The sequence below is a fragment of the Labrus mixtus genome, chromosome 11, assembly GCF_963584025.1.
Source record: "Labrus mixtus chromosome 11, fLabMix1.1, whole genome shotgun sequence".
NCBI classification, from domain to species: Eukaryota; Metazoa; Chordata; class Actinopteri; order Labriformes; family Labridae; genus Labrus; species Labrus mixtus.
In genome coordinates this window covers 15,959,685-15,981,329 of record NC_083622.1, presented here as the reverse complement: position 1 = coordinate 15,981,329, position 21,645 = coordinate 15,959,685, and the positions used below count along the sequence as shown (strand labels likewise).

At 41.3% G+C, this 21,645-nt stretch overlaps 2 protein-coding genes across 4 annotated transcripts; both read right to left on the bottom strand.

Annotated features, from left to right (window-relative positions):
- Positions 1-19: 19 nt before the first annotated feature.
- abhd16a (abhydrolase domain containing 16A, phospholipase) lies at positions 20-8,973 on the bottom strand. Of its 2 annotated transcripts, none has more exons than XM_061049255.1 (20): positions 8,835-8,973; positions 8,296-8,352; positions 8,144-8,210; positions 5,695-5,781; positions 5,329-5,414; positions 5,137-5,210; positions 4,830-4,937; positions 4,520-4,634; positions 4,326-4,427; positions 4,139-4,202; positions 3,998-4,047; positions 3,571-3,694; positions 3,376-3,480; positions 3,218-3,281; positions 3,007-3,063; positions 1,810-1,872; positions 1,617-1,693; positions 1,408-1,506; positions 1,276-1,322; positions 20-680 (listed from the first exon to the last, which is right to left on the bottom strand). In XM_061049255.1, the coding sequence occupies exons 1-20, from the start codon at positions 8,934-8,936 to the stop codon at positions 597-599; spliced, it is 1,632 nt and encodes a 543-aa protein (XP_060905238.1). In that variant the 5' UTR covers positions 8,937-8,973; the 3' UTR covers positions 20-596. The 2 variants fall into 2 exon arrangements, with proteins under 2 accessions (XP_060905238.1, XP_060905237.1); XM_061049254.1 differs by having other exon boundaries at positions 8,296-8,355; positions 8,835-8,970.
- A 26-nt stretch (positions 8,974-8,999) lies between these two features.
- On the bottom strand, positions 9,000-19,404 carry g6fl (g6f-like). 2 transcript variants are annotated; one of them, XM_061049266.1, is made up of 11 exons: positions 19,235-19,404; positions 17,598-17,927; positions 16,494-16,754; positions 16,150-16,182; positions 15,488-15,820; positions 13,857-14,128; positions 10,788-10,902; positions 10,511-10,584; positions 10,236-10,262; positions 9,791-9,837; positions 9,000-9,483 (listed from the first exon to the last, which is right to left on the bottom strand). In XM_061049266.1, coding segments are annotated over exons 1-11 (1,560 nt in total). In that variant the 5' UTR covers positions 19,302-19,404; the 3' UTR covers positions 9,000-9,482. The 2 variants fall into 2 exon arrangements, with proteins under 2 accessions (XP_060905249.1, XP_060905250.1); XM_061049267.1 differs by having other exon boundaries at positions 10,788-10,904; positions 13,862-14,128.
- Positions 19,405-21,645: the final 2,241 nt, after the last annotated feature.

Below are 21,645 nucleotides of genomic sequence, written 5' to 3'. Positions count from 1 at the left end.
CAAGTAATGAAAACATGAATTTAGTCCCTTGTGTGAAACATTTTATTCCGCATATATAATAGAACATGTAAGAGCATCATTTCAGATACAGCTTTGTTCGTAAAGACAGTGCTCACAGAAAAAAAAACCTGAAAAGCTTTTACACTTTGGCTGCATTTTTAAAGTATTCCTCCAACTGGATGCTGTGAGGATTCTTTTTTGATATTAAGATGTTAAAATGCTCGTCTATGTAGATTTGCATCTTTACAAATACAGCCAAAGAGGGAACAATGGAAGGAGTGAGAGTTGTTTGTGCATTTACATAAAATGCATACTTTATTTTAAAAGACGAACACTGAAAAGTATGACTCAACACTAACCTAAAAAAAAAAAAAATTACCATATTTTACAGGTTTTTGGATGGGGGCGTCAGTAGACTGGATCTTTCCAGATGCCCCGACGGCAGCACTAAAGTTAAAAACAAATCTCACCTGGGGTGGGAAATAAATCTGGAACACAATCACAGTAATACATTCACACCAGGCCAGGAACACACTTTGACCACAGGCCATCTGAATCTGCGCTGTTCATTTCCTCTCATCCATCCTTCTTTTTCTTCACAGTCTCCAGGGTGGGTGAAACTCGGAGGCGGGGAGAGGAGTGCAGTGTGTTGTTTCAAAGTTTCGCATGTACTTCCGTGCCTTGGAGAGAGAAAAAGAAAGCGGTGATGGAGGAGGAATGGAGAATGAGAGGTGTGGGAGGGCAATGAACAGAAAGTGCACAACTTGATTATATTAGCATGGGTCTGTCTGGCTCAGTGCCACACAAATCTCTCCCATCTCTTAAGGGTTTACATGGGAGGTGAATAAAGCCTAATTCAGAAGGCATTACCAAGGGAGGAAACGCATAGCATTAGCTGTAATTGATGGCACTCCTCTTGTTTGATGTTAAATGACTTCAATAAGCTGAGCGCAGTGAAATATATTACACCAGTCAACCTGAGAGCACAGGTGAGCTGGTTACTATGGTGACCAGAAAATTGTTCCTCAGTGGTAATGGTGTCTGTGAATAGCTGTGATGTGTTTTTTGCCATGGGAGAGAAGGGTAAGCCAACCTTATAAAAAAAAAAAAATGGGGCTTATGCAGAAGAAAAAAAGAAAGCTGGAGAGCTGACTTTGAGGGATGAGATACAGACAGCACATGGCTGCCCTTTGAACCAGACAGGAGACAATCCTGTCCATACTCAGACTGTGTGGGGATAAAAAAAAAAAAAAGAAGAAGAAGATTATTCCTTACCAAGAAAAGAGCTAGCTGCCGCCTTCCCTCCAGGGTCATATCCTCACCTAGTAGTGACAACAAGAGTGCGTGAGATCGTACATGTATGAGCACTTTATTTGCCTTGTAAATGTAAGAGGACTCCGGTCTTACCGACACTCCATGGAAACACAACATCTCTGTCTGCCTGATACGACTGAAGCACAGACACACACCAGTCATCGTCCACCTCGTAGCCGCTGTACACAGATGCTGCAGAGCAAGAGATGTTATAATCCACCAACTACAGACATTCTGAACAACTTATTACAAGAAGTGAAAATTAGATTTTGATACAATTTTTCAAACATGAAGACACTTACCTTCCTCTATCTGATTAGAGGAGCCCAGCCATTGTCTGACAGCTCTAATCCCTTCATCTGTCATTATTTTTGGGTACCTTGAAAGGAAAAATGACACACACACGATTCTAAATCTGCCTCTCTCCAAATACAGAGAGTTTAACGGGCAAAGAGAATATGGACATTAAATGTTTTAAAAAATGAGGACACTGACCTGAATTGTAGCAGTTTGAGCAGGAGGTCGTTGCCTCTGTTAGACATGACATCCTCTGGCCCCCTGTAACACAGTGTACAATCTTACATCATGTAGTGTAACTAGCCCTGTGACCACATCACAGGCTAAGAAAGTAAATGCTTTCTCCTTCCCACCAAATGTACTGGCACGATACCTTAGTCTCAATATAATGACAGTAAGGTGTTATAAACAGTAGATGATGAGTGCCGAGTAGTATTGTGGTATGTTTGTTAAATGTGTTACTTTACAATATTTATTTTAAGACTATTGATACTGATGGGCAATAAAATTATGTAATATTTTCAAGCCTACATGCCTCGTTAAATGCAAAACAGTCAAGCTTGGGATTTTAAAACATAATGTATAATCTTTTTTTTCCAAGCGGATCCAAAGAATTTGACATTAATGAAGCTTCTGTATGCCCGTGTCTCCTCTCGACCCCTACAGAGCCGACATTGACCAGCACTGACTAAGGCCTTCAAACAACCAGCACCAACACAGAGCCCGTAACAAAGCCCAAAAAGGTGTTATCGTTTGAAGACCTTCTTGCTTTGGCTGATGAATTGCAAAGTAGATAACAAAGCAAAATACTGTTTTAGCTGTTCCAAGTCAGCACATTCTTCCCTTCCTGGGGTTATCTGGCAAGTAGATTGCCTAGCTTTACACATTACTGAGGAGGAGAAGATCCAGCCTCAGATTCATGAAGGCTAGCTCAGTTACCCGGAATGATATTGGGGGGGGGGGGGTGATCTCATAGTCTCCTTTTCCCCTTAGCTACAGCCAGCCAGCTAGCTAAGTTAGGTTTTCACCCTCTTTATAGCTAATTAAAGGCTGTGTAAGTCAATGTGTTAGCATTTGTAATACAATTGTTTTGACTTCAGCCAACAATAAATGATGTCACTTTAGACACATAACTAATGTGAAGACTGAACCGAGCTCAGTCCATGTTTAAGTCAATGCACAAGTTTCTCACCTGTGTTTACAGAGTGAACAGAGCATGAGCATGAGCAACAGGTGAGTGATGTTTACTGTCTGAAGTTTCTTTTGGCTTTTGTTTATCATCCAAACAAACCTTGATCAGACTTTAACTAAACCATAGTCATCCATAGTTTCCGGCTAACATGCACATTAGCATGACATAAGCAGAAGGCTTTTTAAGTCAGACTGGGGACTTACTTTGTGGTGATGATCTCATCTCTTGTTCTCCTGATCAGCAGGACTGGTCCCTGATATCTGAAGGGTAAACAGGAGCTTGTGTCTATCATCAGCAACATCACCGTGAGCTACTTAAAATTCATAATTACACTGCAATATGTTGCATAATGTTCCATGATGCAGACTTTGACTTTTGTGATTGCTGTTGCTATAAATAGACTGTCCTACTCACTTGACAAGCTGCTCAGCATTGTTGAGGTTCATGTACTGTCTAACTGTGTGCTGCACTAATGGTCCTATGAAGAAAAAAAATATTACAGTTGTTAAAACAAAAACAACATGCTGCAAAGCGTTAGCAGAATTCTTGACCTTTTCAGTCCTTTGACTCACTCCAGCTGTCCGGCATGACCTTGAGGGCCAGAGGCAGAAGGTCATCGAAGGATGCATCTAACACTACTGATTGGATCTCTGGGTATGACATCACCGCCCAACTGGCTATAAAAGAAAATTGAGAGGCGTTAGGAAGATAAGAGAATTCATACCATAACAAGGGCCAAATCATGAATTGCTCTTGTCTTTGTGTACCTGTGAATCCTCCTATGGACCAGGCATACACGACAATGTCTTTGAGTTCGAAGCCGAGCTTGTGCATTGCAAACTGAATCACTACATCCATGGCATTGGCCTCATTCTGGGGAAATGGCACTCCCTGGCAGAATGACACCAGTAAAAAAGCAATATTCCTGCATTATTAAACATCACAGTTGCACTCAACCCACCTAAAATAATATGCACTTCAGAAGATCTAAGAGATTTACAAGTTTTATTCCACTCCACTGGTAATGTCGAGCACTGACGTCTCCTACTTGTGCAATCCAACCCAGCTCAAACCAGACTTTCAACATGCAGTTGTTTTCCATTGTGTTGTTTTATAGTACTATGTGACGCACAGGCACACACTGCAAGCTGAAGCTGGATTAAACAAAGTCAGAAATCTAACAGTTCTTCTTACCGTACTGCCACCAAAGCCAGGGTGGTTCCAGCCCAGAACAGAGTATCCACCTTCAGTGATAACAACACAAGATTTTTTTTCCACAGAAATGTCAACAGCATTTAGAAACACTTTACGCTGTTTAAGCAGAGGATCCCTTACCCTCTAGTGGAGTGTTCATGCAGCCCACCTCATAGAAGCCTGCGTTCCCCTCACAGCAGATGACCTGTGGCAAAATGAATTTCAAAAAGCATTTCAAGAATAAACCTAATTTATATTATGCAACATTATTTTTGTTGGACTCTGGAACAAGCACAACAACAAAAAGAAAATGATCACAGAGACTTACCAGAGTCTGGCCTTTCTGTCCCCCGTCTCTCCTTCGATCCACAAACATTGTGTCGATCTCATTACCATCGCATGCCACAAGTTTGTTTCTTTGGCCATCAAACTGTAACACGATGGAGGATTGAAACATTGTGGTAAATTGGTATTTATTGCAGTCAGTTTACGAAGTTTGAGTGCAAATGTGCATGTTTTTACCTCTTCTATTAACCTAGCCTGGCCTTGCTGGAGCATGGGCCTCATGGCTTTCTGCAGCAAACCTACAGAGCCAGGGTACAACATCCTTCTCCCAAATGAGTGGACAATAAGGAAACTGGAAGGGAAGAAAAGGAAGGAAAAAAAACTTGACGGTTCGGTACAGAGGACAACTCCTTTTTATTTCAGTTTTAATCATAGTGAAAAAAAGATGCAAACAAAGTTTAAGCAGAATGAATCTATTCCTTTGCAGTAATACTTGTAACAAATCTGCTGTGTCATTCTGCAGTCATGCAGAGCCTACTGCATTTACCTTATGATGTGGCATGGTACTGTGCGCACAGAGTTCAAGATGCTGTCTGCTGCTCCTCTTAATCTGGGCTCTGGCTTCAACAGAGAAACACCAGCCTTGGAAAGTTTCCTGTGACACACAAAGTCAAAGACTTACAATGAATAATAATAAGCCAAAATGCATTTTACATTTAGTGGAAGCATTCATCCTGTGTACTTGACAGTGCTTTGAATGCCTGTATTCATTATGAACTGACCCTGGTGTGAATAGAACTCGGTGCACTCAAGGCCATCTCAAATGGCTATAAAATATAAAAGAAATCACTTACGGATTGCTGACTTCTGTCCAACTGAAATCCGAAGGCCAGTTCAAGAAGTCAAAGTCATAGCACCTCACATTTTTCTACAAAGGAAGCAAAACGAAAACGAAAATATTTTATTATAGGCTAGCTGTGATTGAGTTCCAAATCCAACAGCAAACCCTGAGTTTGTGTGCTTGTATCCATATTTAATTTACTTACTTTGTTTGGTGCTGTGTTGTCCTTCTTTGTTTCTTCAAGAATGGTGATAAACTGAAGATATTCTGAGTTTTTCCATCTCCCCCACCCTGGTAGAGAAAAGACAAAAGGGTAGGGGTGCAGAAGGCGAGAAATACACAGACAGAGAGATATAAGTGAAATGCACATTAGATACGAGAAAAATGTAGCTGCAAAGCCTCAAGGGTGTTTAGTATGCTCTTTGGGTTTGGACCTTGTGCAACTGTCTAAGAGTGAATGAAATCTTAATTGCATGCAGGACATACAGCATATGTAGTGACATCTAAAGATGAGTAAATTAAACCAGACATCACTGGGCAGTCTGTTTTTTTTTTTTATCTGTAACCTTACCTCTAAGACAGGCCACTCCTAAAAGACACACCAGCACAGTTCCCACATACTGACTCACAGGAACCAGCTTACTGCTGCAGATGTAACCTAAGGATAAACAAAGTGACACAGAAAAAAACAATGACACAGGCCTCAACATAACACCATGTCTTTCTGCCAGACTTCAGCCTCATTAACGCGCACCAATACAAAAATTCCCAGTTTGACAACTGCCCTACAACCATATGCATAAATCAATATCAGAAGCATAATTTTCCACCAAGGAGGTGTAAAACAACAACCTCAAGCAATTAATTTCTATTGATGCACAGTCTTGCTGAATGTTTCCGTTGATCAACTCTATATTAATCCTGCCTGTAGAGAACAGCAGTTCCTAAGAAGATCCCCCCCCCATTGGCAGTTTTTCTGCCTAAATGGAAGGAGAAATGTCATGCAGAAAAATTTGACATTATGTCACCGCAATAGCTCCTCAGAAGGGGCTTCTAATGAAATATTTCAAGCTCATGGTTTCAGGGATAAAAAGTGTCTTCACACCATCTGGATATTTCTACACAGTAGGAAAAAATCTGTTTGTTTAAAAGCACTTTGAGTAGTCAGAGATTAAAAAAGCACACTTTTTCTTTTACACTCATAAAGCCATTTGCAATTTCCAATGCAGATGAACATTGCTACAATTTGTAAAATGAAAGCGTTATTCATTGTCCAAAATCTCTAGCAATCCGATTGGAGCACTGCAAACAACCGCCTCCAGTGTAAATGACCACTCAATCCCCAACCCCTATATTCTGACCTTTTTGATTTTTACTTTTCAAGAATCTGCATACCCCATTTCTAATCAGGATCATTATAATTACTATTATTTTTTAATTGCAGATTCTCATTTGAAATTATAGAAATATAACAATGCAATTTGATGTATGTAAAAACCAAATCATCTCTATCTCTATTGAAAAGTGTCCATCTTTGAACAACCAAATCAAACTGTCTTTAGAACACTGACCCACACCCAAATGTTCATACATCACAACTAGGGCTACAAGGATTTGTTTAAAATTGATGTTCTGTTAATCTGACGATAATTACTCTAATTAACTTTTTTTTTTCTTCCTGCAGCTGCTGGTGCACCCTGTGATAGTCTACTGGGCTCCCATCCATTTCATGCAGTACTGACCAAATCCAATGCCATCGTCTCATCCTTCTATGTTAGTTTGCTGAAGGTTCTGTTAAACCTTTGTCCATTTAAATTGTATTCACCGCACTCTACATAAAATGAAAGCCCTACCATCCCCTAACTGTAGTTTATGCAATAATAAAACGATGGACTTTTTTTTCATATGGTTTGGGAGTGTGCAGGGGTTGCAGACTTCTGGAGGATCAATAAAGTTTTATCTTATCTTAATATTTTATATACTATATATATATTATTTAAATACTCTCCTGCTTAATGACCGCTCTAACCTAGAGCTCTCCATTAAACATAAATGTATTTTCCTGGCTGGCCTCACCACTGCTAAAAGACTTAGAGCTTGTAGATTGAAGTCGTCCCATTCACTTTCAGCACAGAACTAGCTATTGGATTTTGTCAATGTTGGCAGCTTGGAATGCTGGGCAGCAGAAATACACCACGCTAAAACAGATAATGTGACTTGTTGGACTGACACCATCCAAACTCGAACATCTTTGTTACGTTTTTGTTTGTTATGCTTGCTCTATCCTTGGGGTTCTTTGGGTGGGGGTACGTATATGACGTATATGATTCCACTCTCCTGTATCTTTGTGGGCTGTTGACGAAACCACAACATATTGATTTTTCCTTATTTTAAATGACACTGTTAAACATCAATAAAAAATGTATCACAAACAAAGTTATTCTCAATAGATTGATTAACCGGTTGGTAATTTAATATTTATTTTGGGATTTTTTTTAGGTCTACATTGTAGACATAGGACAGTAGATATAACCAGAAATCATATATATAGAGAGAGAATGGGGAATGACATACAGGAAATGAGCCACAGGTTGGACCCATAGACTGTAAATACAGACCTGAACCTGAGCCCGAACCCGAGTGGCCCGCCCAGAGGACCACAGCCCCCAGAGACGCGGCGCACCAACCACTTACGCTACCGGCACACACACACACATCCCCCCCCCCCCCCCCCCCCCTCTTGATTGGTAATTTTGAAGTCACAAATGGTGATACCTACAATTTACAGTCTACGGGTGATGCTTGTCTTTCATAGTTTCCCAAAACCTAAGAAGGAACCTTGGAAATGTCTTGTGTCCGACCAACAGTTAACACAATCAGTTTAAAGAAAGAAACAAGAAACTTCAACCTGAGCAATGATTCTATAAAAAGTGACTCATTCATTTCATGTTCTTATTATTTCTAACATCTGATTAGATGGCGGGGAAGAAACAAAAGTCTTCTCAGATGATAAAACCTACCTTTTCTGTACAGATAGCAGAGCAGAAGAGGAGAGCTGTAGTAAGACAGCGACCAAATTGCTGAAGCCTGGAGGTGGGAAAGACAATGTTACTTGAGAGAGCAGCGCTTCATTACTTCCATACAGTTAGATGAACTATACAACCATACTGACCCAGCTGAGGATGCTGTCAGTGTGCTTCTCCAGACTCCGGGGTTGGTAGTTCCATCCCTGCTGACAGAGACACACTGACGTCACACTTTCAGATAGATAGCTGTCGTTTCCTAGCAACTAGCACTTGATGTTTAATGAGAAAGTAAGGTCCACTATCTCTCTCAAAGTTAATACATTAAGTTTTTCTTAGTATTTTTCAGTAAATGTGTATTATTTCAAATATTGGCACAGTTCCATAATTTAGCTTTAGCCTTACCAGGTTCAAGTCACTGAGGATAACATATGTGAAGCTACTGCTAGACTGGCTGTTACCGAGAATAGGAGAAAGTTAAGAAACTGAAAACAACAAGCGCCTGAGCTTTCATTCATTTGCAGTCGAAACCCTGGCTGAACACAGCAATGACAGCAATGGTTTCAATAACAAACACGGACACTTCCGGGCCGCTGCCGAAGCTACATCAATGCTAAGAGGTTAAATGCTGCTCTGTTATCGCAGTCGGATTTCTTTAGACATTCGCAAAATAGTATCGACACCTCACCCTTCTTCCCGCTCTGCCTTCAGGTCGAGGCTGATCCGGTGCACGGTGAATTCGTTGCAGATGAGGCCCTAAAATACAACGGAGCCACATCCAGCCGGCCATTCTTCCACTACGAGGACTACGGAAGCCTGCACTGACCAAAAATGTCCAAGGCGAAGGCGCATAGAAAGGTTTGGGATGCATTGTATTTGAGCCAAGCGACATTACAGACAACTATGTTTATTCAGAAATATCTACACTGACATACTGAAGTACTTACAGCTGATAAAATATAAAATGTTTAAGAAGATACAGCAAACTGTAGACAGTGAAAAAAGAAAACAGGCCAATATAGGCTTAACTTAAACATAGGGTAAGGTTTGGATTCTTAAAGAAAAATCTTTCACCTTTTCCTCTATGTCCTCCTAACACATGACATTTAAGAGCATCATTGATTAAAAAACAACACTTTTGCAGAGCAACATATGGATTCAGAAAATGTGTCAAACAACTGAGTTACATATCCCTAAAGCAACATTTTTGTCAACTGTGACATTCTGTTGTTTCTTCCGTTAGTAAAGGCCCTCTGCTGCAGCTTGGAACTGAGCGGTTATGACAGCTGGATGAGGATGAGATGTGGGTAGGTGATCAGCCCTGACACTGTTCGCATCTGAAAACAGAGCACAAAGACAAATTCACGCACAAAATCTCCAGTTCCCAAGTCTCTTTTATTCTTCCTTAAAAACACAAGACAGCCCACGCAACAACAACAACACACGGGGCGATGGAGCGCTGCCTGTCAGCGGCCGCCGTGATATCATGCCACTGTGTCACAGTGATGTTTAGGCCGACATGATTTGTGTGTGTGAGGGGAATGTGAGGAGCAGATGAGTGACATTGCAAACACACACACACACACACAAACACACCCTCCACATTCACAAGCACACACAGGTATGGCAAGGCTTGTCTCTTACCACTCCAGTTCCTTATAGACATCATCCTCTTCTCTTGGCTTCAGAGCCTGGCACATGGAAGAAAAGGGGGAAGGGAGGCAGGGAAAGAGTGGGACAGTGAAGAGGATGATAAAGAGAGAAATCCATGCTACTGAGTCCAGATTTATGTCCCTCTGTACCCTGTGTAATGAGATTGATTTGTTAATACCGCTAATGTAAGGGTGGCAGTTGATAGGCATTGGGTTTATCTGAGAGAGGGCTGACAGATTGGAAATGAAGAGTGTGAGTGTGAGGGAAGACATATCTGCTGACAGCTTCGGGAGGGGGCAATAGAGAGAGTAAGAGTCTGCATGCATTGACGTGTGCATCACAACTCTTTACACAAACATGCACAGCAGTGGCTGTGTGTGTGTGTGTGTGTTTTTGTGTATGCGTGTGTATGTACAGGGACGATACAATAACTCACCATGTAGACTGAGCCCTGGGGAGGAGCCTGTTGAGAAGGGAGGATAGCAGAAGAAAACAGGTTTAATGAACAACAAGTGACAGAGAGGGAGGAATGGTAGAAATTAGAAAGAAAACACAGACAGTGGAGAGAGTGTACTGTAGAGACAAAAAAAGGGAGGGGTTGAGAGAAACAAGAAGAGGAGAGACAGAGGAGAGAAGTAGTGCTAGATACCAGAGGGAAAGACGAGGGCAAAGTGAAGATATTTTGTAATTGAAAATGTCTGAATTCATCACCTGTCTAATATCCTCAGGATTCTCATAGATGTTCTCTACCTCGCCAGAGTAGACAGACAGAGACTGCTCAATACCTGAGTTCAGAGAGATAGTTACCACAAACACACACATATACACACTTAAAACACACATTAAGAAGTGAGGAGTTGGGGCAGATTTATTACAATGACCCCCAGAGGATGTCACGGCCCACATCACTCAGCAGCAGCCAACAGGGGGGCTGAAGACGGACAGAATGGGGAAAGCTGTCAAAAAAGAAGAGCGCCGGAAGACTCACCGCGATCAGAAATGTGTTTTTGTCTCCATAGCAACACACCGGCAGCCGCAGCAACCAGGGGCACCAGGAGTAATAAAGCAGAGAGAGAAGGGAGCAGGGAGGGGGTGGTCACACTCTCTACAAAAGAAGAAAAAAGAAAAGTAAGAGAGAAGAAAGGATGAGGGTTTTCAAGAACAGTGATGGTATAAAACTTGTAGAGCTTTCAGTGTGTGTGAGGTTGAATGACAAGAAGAGAAGTCGCTGCTGTTTGTTCTCCAGTTTTTCTTTTTTGTACGAGTCAAAAGAGGGAAGCCCCTTTTCTGTACGTGAACACTTCAAACTCTGGATTTAAAGACAAGTTGCAGTTATGACTTCCTCAACACGTTACATGCATTTGCATCATGCTGCTGTCAGTCACAGACAATGGGTGCAAGGCAAGAAGGCGAGGAAATCTAGGCTCTGTCAGACAATGAATAGTCTGTACAACAGCTCAGTAGACATCGATTTGACAGACCTTCAGCCTGGACAGTTAACGCTGTCAATTTGAAACGTGGACAAGAATATGAAAGATACCAGTATAAAAGAGACTAGAAGCTGTCAGCTTATTGCATGAAACCTCAGCAAACCACATCATTACAGAGTTTTTTGATCCAACTTTTCGCCAGTCCTATCAATTGCCTATCTTATTATCTGCCCATGAATGTGGCATAGGTAAATTCAGGAGAGGCTTGCCCATGAACACTCCCATGACATCTGATCCTAGCAACAAACTGCCTCCAGACATACTGACAACAATGTAAATATCAGTCTTTCAGCCAAACCCAAAGTCAATGCAGGTTTGAAAAACTGGTGTATGAAAAGCGTAGGCATAATTATCACAAACATTATATAAGCTAACCATTTGCTTGCTGCAGCACCAGTTAAATTCAGTGGGAAGAGCTCATGCTGGTGATCAAACTTGTCAGGTTTGTTTGCATAATGACGATGACATCAGTCTTGCAAAAAAAAAAACAGCCACAGGGCGACAGGAGAAGCTGGAGAGAGGTAACTTGTTTCCACAGAGACTGCTGTGTACATGAACAGGGGATATGCTTGCCGTTCATGGAGCTAAACAATCAGATCTGTGTGACATTTGAGGATTAAATTAAGAGAAGCTTATTAACCAAAGTTAGTACAGAACCACAAAAAAATCATGAATCATTCTTTCTTAACTAGTGATACTGTGTTTTTCTTTGGCGATCAAGGTTGTACAGGGTACAAGAAGCTTGCAGAAGTAAAGACAACTTATCAAATGTACATGTATTTTGTTTGGAGAAGGGCCGGCCATAGAGCTTCACCTTAGCCCCAGTGCCAATGCATTTAGCCAGCTTTAGAATGATCAATCATTAAGTGGTGTGTGCAGTGTAATTGATTGGTGAGTAGCCTATGTGTAGAGGTTGCTAATGGAATATTGTGGTGAGAGCTGACCCAAAGACTGACCTGCACTGTTCTCCGTGCCAGCTTTAACGCACGATTTATGCTAATTGAGTGAAGTGAAGTGAGGCATAAATGCTCCCAGTTTCACACTAACAACTTTCTTCTCACTCTCCGTCTCTCTCGCTCCTTCTCTCTGTCTCCCTCCCCCCCCCCCCCCCCCCCCCCCCCTCTCTCTCACCTTCTCAGATCTTTTCCGTTCCCCCCACAATTGGCACTTGGCCCAGCTACTTAACTATTTCATCTCAAATGAGGTAGAGGGTGAATTTTATCAGTGTGGTTGTAGATGATGGAGGAGCCAACCAAAGAAGTGCTTGAATGCCTTGCAAATGATGGGCCAACTCAGGAAAGCAAATGATTCCAGAACATCCCTGACATTTCAAGTATTTTATGTGCAGCAGAACACAATGATTGCTTCAATTTTGCATCCTCTGAACTGTGCCACATCCGAAAGGAATTCAGTCATGCAGTGATTTTTTTATACCTCTACAACTGGCACTGTACTTTGAGATTTGACTCACAGCACAAAGACATCCGCAACTTTATTTATTCAGAACTTTTTGTGTTGCTGATATTGCACTTTCGAGGAAACAAAAAAAGTCTCTTCTTTTCAAGAGTTACCTTGAGCAAAAAAATACCAACATCTCTGTCTCATTGCCACCTACTGTAGATCAACTATTTATAACTGACTCTGTTTATCATCATAGTAGTCATTATTTACCAAAAACTGTAGCTTACTTTGCACCTTTGCAAATGTTTGTGCAACATGTCACTTTTCAACAGTGCCAATGTAGGTCATTCAATCCTCCCATTATTTCACTGTCTCAGTCATAACTCTCAATGACACTCTGGACAAATGCAAAACTTGGCACCCTCTCTATTTATTCTAATCCAGCCTCTCCAATCAGACAAAATCTTCCTGCCTCTTCTCCTCTCCCTGCCTCTATCACTCCCCCCCCATGTCCATTACTCTTACAGCCGTACCATCAGCATTCATTATGATGAGCTCAGTGCCCCTCAGCTCGAGTGATGTATCAGAGATATGGGGAGGGAACTCATCTCGACTAAGGGATCCATTCAACTGTCACATCCTCCTGTGATCCCCCACAGCCACCAATACAATAAGCCTGAATAATTTAGATTTTGTGAGGAGAGATATCCTAAGGTCATGTCTTATATTCGCATATCAGCTGGGTGAGGGTGATGAGAAAACGATAACTTTTATGTTTCATATTTTATAGGAGGAGAGTCTAAGTAGAGTTTTAGAACGGGTGGATTTGTTTGAAAATAGGCTCCGCGGAATATTGTCGGCAAAGCATAACTTCTTGTTTCACTGGAGTCTTGCCCTGTGACCTCTTTAACTGCATTAAGAAAGCAGAACATAAGGCATCTGTCAGGGTTTTTTTCTGTATATACCAGTTGATTTCCTGGCAAAAGAATTGGCCTGAGGTTGGCTTGAACGCACTGTAGAACGCTTCAAAGAACACATATGTGAGAATCATACACATTCATGGTTCATTATCTCCAACAAGTTTACAGAAAGTCTGTTAAGCCGTGAAAATGGTGAAATATACTTGTGGTAAAGAAGATCAGAACCAAGACAAGTCTTTGAGATACTTTACCATCCTTTCCACCTTTATGGGGCAGATTGACTGCATGCGTGGCTGAGACAGTCTGTCCGTTTTTCAGCTTAAGGGTGCAGGTGTAGTTCCCTGCTGTTTCAGAGGTGATGGGTAAGGGCAGAAAGATGGAAATCTTGCCAGGATTATTGCTTGAAAAATGCAGCTGGCGACTCTCATCCTGGTATTTCCACTTGGCACTGTGGACATGGGATAGCTCTTTGTACTGGCACAACAGCTCCAGCTTTGTCGAGAAACGTCTGGCTTTAACTGTGGAGGGAGAGGAGGTTGGGAGCATGAAGAAGGGAAAACAAATGGCAAGAAAATAAAGCTAGGATGAGTAAGTGAAAAGGACAAGAGGGTGGGAAAGGAAAGGAGTGAGACAGGATGAGAAAGTGAGTTAAAGGGTAGTGTGTGAATATAGAAAAGGCCAAGGACAGATGGAGAGTAATGGTGTAAAAGAGGAGTGATATGAAAAACAAAGAACAATCCAGAGAGGGGTCAAAATAATATATATTCATTAAAGTGATTTGCTGCTAATGTATTGGTTGACTGTGACTGATGCTTAGTGTCTCATCAAACTGGAATGAGAATCCATCTGGGTGTAATCAAGCTCTGCAGATCCCCCCACACACACATAAAAACACACATTTCAGCCTTGATTAGAGTGATCAGTGTGGGCCACCTACAGCCTTAGTGGGAGGGCAGCAGGTATAATCATACATAATGATACTCATAATGAGGTGGGGTAAAAATATATGCGTCACATGATTGTGAGTGTGCGAGTGGATGCGTATGTATGTGTGTGTGTGTGTGTGAATGAGGAATGCAGATGTGTGAAACAGGGTGACAGTGACAGTGACAGATCGACTGGTCATGTCTGGGCAGCTGTGATGGATGCCAGAGGAGCTGTGATTAGTAAAGCATCCCGAGGCTGCCATGACAGGGCATTGTATGTGTATATGAACGTGTGTTTGTTTGGTTTTGTGTGTATGTGTGTGTTTATCTGTCCTTCTGTGGGTGCAAATGTTTTCCATGTTTTTCGGCAAAGGTTTAAACCTCCCCGAGGGTCAGTCATAAAAATGAACAGGTGTTCCACGAATTTCTTCTCTTTAAACTTATGGATCGAGCCAATGTTCCTTTTAATGAGGAATGTTATAAATGTAGTCATTTCATAAGGTGACATTTTACCAACGGCTGCAAGAGACTGTCTCTCCACAGTGTATGGTCTGGGAGAACAATGCACTGGGGGGCCGGTAACAATTCAGGCTTCATTATCTGACATATTGGCAGGGCTAATACTTTTTGGAGATACAGCTCTAAAAGTGTCTGTATTCACTGTTGCACCCCCTGTTGCAGGATTTGCCATTTAAACCTAATACAATACACATATTTGCCTTGCACCACCTTTGACCATTTATGTTTATTTTTACTAAATGTATTGCTCATAGCTACATCTGTTAACTTACCCTTTCATCCCTAATAGAAACCAAAAATTTAGCCCATGCAAAAATAGATATAGGGCTTACCAAAGAACAGGGACACTTCCTGTTTCACAAATCTATCCTTCCCTTTTTCCTAATCCACCATCCCCATTTACTTTCTCTTCCTCCTGACCGTCATCCGTACCATTCAGCACACTCAGCTGGGTCCTCTGGCTGGAGGGTTTGTCATCAAGAAACACTTCACAGCTGTAGAGGCCGCTATCATCCAACCCAGGGGTGAGCAGGAAGGAGAAGCTCCCGGCCTCTGGGTTGTAGGGCGGGCCTGCAAACTGGAGTATGTTGATTTTCTTAGTAAACTCGGTGAAGCCCCTCCAGCGGTCGTACTGATACAACTGCTTCATAACATTGAGCGTGGTGTCTGGACGTTGCCACCACAGCCGAACGTAATCTCCCTGAACATCAGGACAGGTCAGGGGGAAAGGTTTCCCAGCCTGAGTGGCGATGGAGATCAGAGGTTCTGCAAGCAAGGGAGGAAGATGAGAGAAATTAGATAAAATGTTTCTGATGCATTGTAAAGGTGGGATGATGGAGTAAAGACAGATATGAAGACATAACAGTTAAGCAAAACATTAAACATAAAGTGTAAGTAATAGAGATTGAATGAAGAGTTAGGTGGAGAGTAAACACAATAGTAGGAGAGTAGGGAAATGGAGATGGGGGAAGAATTCCTACAACAATAGGGATTAGGTTCTCATATGCTGAGAGTTACTTTTACATTCTGCTGCGCCTGATTAGAAAGCTGCTGACACAGGGCTTTCACACTGCTTGTGTTATGAAGTCACTCACCGTATGTTAAATTCAATGAGACCATTTTGTCAGCTGTGGAGAGAAGGGAAGCAAAGAAAGAAGGGGGGAAATTTAAAAAACAAAAAAAATGAATAATACATAAATGCAGCATCTTTAATATTCACACAAGGATTGAATGAATTTGAGTGCTGATCTACAGTCGACTTTGGAAACTGTTCTATAAAAGTAGATACTTTGAAGAACTATAGCTACAGGAGACTTCAATAAATAATGCTGCTGCTGGAGTTTTTGGCACTGATGCAACCTCACACCATCAACAAAAGAGACTATAGTTGTTTTCTATCCTTTCATGCTTCTGCCTTTCTCTCCTAAATCAGACTCACAAACAGTCACATCCACATTGAAGGGGAAGAGGGAGCTGCTGCTGTTGCCCAGCGGGTGAACCATGCACACATAGGCCCCTTGGTCACTTTTCTGCATGATGGGCAGTTTGGCTGTGGTGCCCTTGTTTGTCCTGGCGCTCTTCATAGAAATGCTGCCGGGTGCTACCCAGGTGATCTTGGTGAAGTTAAAGTCAGGGTTTACAGAGGCTCTCAGCCGCAAGGTGCTCTGCTGAGAGACGGGTGCAGCGGGCTCAACGCTGACTGGAGATAAGAGGAGGAAGGACACAGGAAATCAGCGATGGGAGAAGCAAGTAACATCTGCAACACCAGTTAAGTTAAAGTTGAAATATTTCTGTACATCTTAAAATGTGAATTATTTAATTGCTATCAGTGGTGCAAACAGTTTATTGTTGCATTTGGGTGAGATAAAGCTCACTTAAACTGCACAATATTAATGGGTAGTTTAATCTTAGAAACCCAAAGATATTAAGTTTATCAGGATTTTAAACAAATAAAAGCATCTATTCGGTTGAACTTGAGAGGTTAATTAAAATACATTTGCAGATTATCTTGTGGGTAATTACTGTTTAATATTCAACTTTCTTTTTAACATCTTTTATAAGTGGATAATGTGATTTGGATGTAAAATAATAATTCCCAGAGTAACATGGGGCATCAGAAATGAGTTATGGAGATGCCTGCAAAAACTGAAGTACTCAAGTAAGGCCCAAGACAAGTACATCAAAACAACTTGAATGAATGATTTGAGTAACAGTGCATCACAGCAGGGAACATAAATGAAGAGTGACTTTTGCACATGTAATATCTTCTGCATCAAGCAGTTATTAGTTATGTAACATTTTATGCAAGAGGGCATATCAAGAGAAAGATTTAAAGGATAAAAAGAACATACACATCACTTGAATCAAAAACAACAAACTAAAGATATGAATATTTTAACGTTACATATTGATCTAAACTACCAGTTACATCATTGCTCGACAAACTAAAAAACAGAAAAGCAGTGAAGTGCAGAGTGAAGAAGACATTCCTGTTGGGCACTGTGGTGTGAGATCCTCACATATGACCTGTTGATTTTTGTACCTGTAAGTACAGCTAAGAGGATAATCCTCTCCTTCAGCTTCCACCTTTGTTGCTTTACCAAGCATGAGTAGAAGCCGCCGTCCTCCATTTTTGGAAGAAAGAACAGAGAGAAATTCCCACTGTCTTGATAGTTCGGGTCAGTCAATCGCATGGATGCCTTCGAGGCGCCTACAGAGATCTCTTTCCTCTCGTTGACTGAGAGAACCGGTTTCCAGACTTTCGCCCCAACTGGTTTCATCAACCAGTCAATGGTCACAGCCTTCCTCACTATTTTAGTGCAGACCAGAATGGCGGGCTGTCCCTCTCTGACCACCACAACATCGTCCCAGACTGAGGGAGACATGACAGAAAGGTTTAGCCTCATAACAGATGAATTATTCAGCGGAAAGAAAGAAAACTCTTAGTTTTTGACTGCAGTGCAGATGTCTTGTTTTCATTCTGTACTTATCTGGGTTCAGATATTTCAAGTTTTTCTCAGAACACAAGAACATTGAAAGAGTTATTGGTCTGGGTATCTGTTCTTCCTATCTATATAGTTCAGTAAGTAATTCTCGTAAATATCGGCATAAAGTGGCAGGGAACAAAAGTAACTTCCCTAATTCTGTATTTTGAATTGCCCCCCGTTGACAAATAAAGTTTTTTGAATTGAATTGAATTGTGGGAGTTCCTCAGTCAAATTTAATAGGTTTCTTCCAGTCAGACTTTTTGGTACCAAATTTCCCTTTTACTGTTTTGTTGCTTAGTTTCAGCAGCTGAGTATTATAAAGACAGTACCTTTTAATAAAGACTGTTACTTTTGAACCTAACAATTTGATTTATGAAAAACACACTACTGAAGAACCATATTATCTTTGAATGCATTCAAAACTATTTTTCCCACTGAGTTAATATGAACAGGATAAGAAGTCAAACAACTCATAATGCTGACAGTGGGCATGGCTATGTAGCCTAAGTGTTGTTTAACACAGACGTAAGAAAATGTGAATTTATTCTTTTGTCTGGATTAGATTATAAAATGTAAAGTGCACCAGAGAATGACGTTTTTAAAGCAACCTTAGCTACAGATCGGTTTCAAATGCAGCAGACATATATCTGTCACGGTAGTGGAAAACAAGGAACTGAACCCAATTGCAGATACCAAAATAAAATATTTAATTAAACAAAAACTCACTTTAAAATGTCCAACAATAAATACAGAAAGATCAAAAGGGAAACAAGGAGCAATAGGAAAAACACTGGGAAGCACAGGTAAGTATAAGGCCGACGTAGACCGACAGCCAAAAACTAACAATGATCTGACACAGAAGGAAAGAAACACAGAGACTAAAAAGACGGTAATCAAACACAGGTGAGGCCAACAAGACAAAGTTGAGGACAATCAGAACAGGAGGGAAATAAATTAGGGAACACTAATGACACAGAGAACTTAAGAATGTAACAACAAAAATACACACTAAACATAGAGAAACAGGATAACAGATTACAAAATAAAACAGGAAACACTGAAGATTAAACTATAAACATTAAGATAAGACACAAGGGAAACAATTAACAAAATCTAAACTCTGGAAAAACTACAAAATACAAAACCAAATCATGACAATATCTCTCTTAAAAACACATTAAGTATTTCATACCTGGGATGCCAAAAGAAGATACTGCAAATGAAAGCACAAGAATAAAGGTGAGAAAACCAGACTCCATCACACACTCAAAGAAAAAAGAAAAAGCACTCGCACTGCACCAGCTGTCTCTCCAATACCATGACCTTTCTAAGTACGCTCCACCAGAACATCCAAGTATTGTTCACTTTTGCTTTATTACTGCTGTCCTTGACTGACATGTTAACAAGCTAGCTGTTCGTCTTTCAGTCCAACAGGATGTGGTAGGAACAACGCTTGGATTATCAACAGGAAAGGACTGTCATTTCTGCACATGTGTGTGTTTGAGGCTGATAGACCACATATTCTGGCATTAACATAACCCCACACAAGACTTAATGTAGAATATTTGACGACAAAAACTTCTGGGCAATTAGTGACAGAACTTCTGACCCAAACATTTGCTTTAACAAAGGGAGTGAGCATGTTCTCTTGTGTATCACAAAGTGTGTGTGAAACCGAGAAAACGATAAGAATAGCAGAAAGTGAAGGATTGGTGGAGATCAAAAAGCAAGAAATAAAGAGTTTGGGTTAGTGTGGGTGCACAGCAACCCCTGGGCTACATGTCTTTACATCCAATAAATGTCTTTAATTAAGCTAAAGGTATTATCAGCTCCTCTGAGCACTATTACAGATTTGTCCATAATTACCAGTGGGTGAATGGGGGCGGTGAAGAGAGATAGAGAGAGAGAGGAGAGGGAGAGAAAGCAGATATGTATTGTGGGTGTCTAATGACAGGGATAGAGAGGGAAAAAAGCAGGAAAGAGAGAGAAATGTGGAGGGAGAATTGCTCAGACAGAAAGAGAGGAGAAGTGTGAGAGAGTGTTGCAGTGTGACTTCAAAAAGAAGCCTGTGGCTGCTGACACAGAGCGTGGGGCTGATCCTGTGGCCCCTCCTCTACGGGTAAATAATCACCATAAGCCTTGGCTCTGTCTAATGAATCCACTGCCAATGAGCTAATATCTGTTAACTACGCGCTTCATTATCACTGCCACAGACCCCCAGAGAGCACGGGATGGGATGGAGGACAGGCTGAATAGCAGCAAGGAGTGAAGGACGAGTGGACAAAAGGAAATCAAATAACACAGGGAAGAAGATGGGGAGAGTGAGGGAGGAAAGGGAGGAAAGGGGGAGGAATGAGGTGGAAGGAGGAGACGTGTAAACCCAGGGAAGATGTTAGGGGTGTGAGATACAGAAAAAAATGAGGTGAGGTACTGTATAAGTAAAGTGGGTGGTAGCTAGAAAGTGGAAGGTGTGAAGGTCGATTTGGTACGGTATGAAAAATGGATGAGTGTGGGGAAGAAGCAGGAATGAAATCCTCCATTTGCTGGCCACTTTCTTTAAAGCTCCTTATTCTGCAATGAATGCATGCAATTTAGTGTTGGAAACGGTTGTGTGTGGATGGTCCCCGCGCACTTTTCTCTGACTGTGCCGGAGCTCAAACTTTCAGGTTCACAGGGCCAGAAGACGACGGCAAATTAGAATATGGCAATGCAAAGTACCACTGGCATTTCAAACCCACAGCTGCTTTGTTTGCATGGCAGATGCTCTCGCAGTGTGGATTTAAAGTGGGCAAGGAGAGGAGAGAAAACAAGGAAATCCTTTCTCTTGGAAGACAAACCTCCAAAAGAAGGACATATCATATTTTTTTTTCTTATTGGCAGAACATTTTTGGGCCCCCGGTCATTATCAGTATCCTCACAATTTGAATCTCAAAAAACGCAGTCTGAAGAAAAAGATGGGGACACTCAAGGGGAACTTGGAAATGAAGGAGAACAGGAGGGACTGTGCAGAACGATTTATACTGTGGGACTTATGAAGATGTAATTACATTGGCTGTAAAACACTTGGGCATAGGGATTAGACCTAAACCAGATAATGCCTTCGTTATGCTACTGTGCACCCTGCTCCAGAGGAAAAATAGGGCAAAAATGAATTGGAATTATTCTGTGGAAGGAAGAAAAAATTACTTATCAACAGACAGGCTGCTGGAGTCTGCAAATAGACACAACAAGCTGCTTCCTCTTGATTTGATTTTGCTGACTGCCACTGGATTTGTAATTTGCCGTTCATTAATGAATGTTTATTGATTATGGCATCTGCTGGAGTTTGTGAGTTTGTATGAGCTAATCTCAGATGTGCGTGCAGGAGCAAACAGCAGAGGGCGGAAGAATCATCTGCGTCCGCGTCTATCCTTCCACTGTATTAAAATGGTCTAACTTGGATGAACTGTAGAAACTTGTTATTTTTAGACTGAAAAGCCTGCGTCTTTTCCACGTGATTATCGGTAATTCGTTCATTATTATGTGGAAGGGAGGATCTGAGGGTATGTGGCTTGTTAAATAGTCTGTATCTAAGTGAGGACATACCTGATAAGAATCGTGCTT

Coding starts and splice junctions, on each gene's coding strand:
- abhd16a (XM_061049254.1), bottom strand. CDS start 8,936: ATGGCCGGCTGGATGTGGCTCCGTTGTATTTTAGGGCCTCATCTGCAA. Junction 5,782..8,143: donor CTGCTATCTGTACAGAAAAG/GTAGGTTTTATC, acceptor GTTTATCCTTAG/GTTACATCTGCAGCAGTAAG. Junction 5,211..5,328: donor ACAACACAGCACCAAACAAA/GTAAGTAAATTA, acceptor CTTCCTTTGTAG/AAAAATGTGAGGTGCTATGA.
- g6fl (XM_061049266.1), bottom strand. CDS start 19,301: ATGGAGTCTGGTTTTCTCACCTTTATTCTTGTGCTTTCATTTGCAGTA. Junction 16,183..16,493: donor CAATGTGGATGTGACTGTTT/GTGAGTCTGATT, acceptor TTCTCTCCACAG/CTGACAAAATGGTCTCATTG. Junction 9,838..10,235: donor CCCAGGGCTCAGTCTACATG/GTGAGTTATTGT, acceptor TCCATGTGCCAG/GCTCTGAAGCCAAGAGAAGA.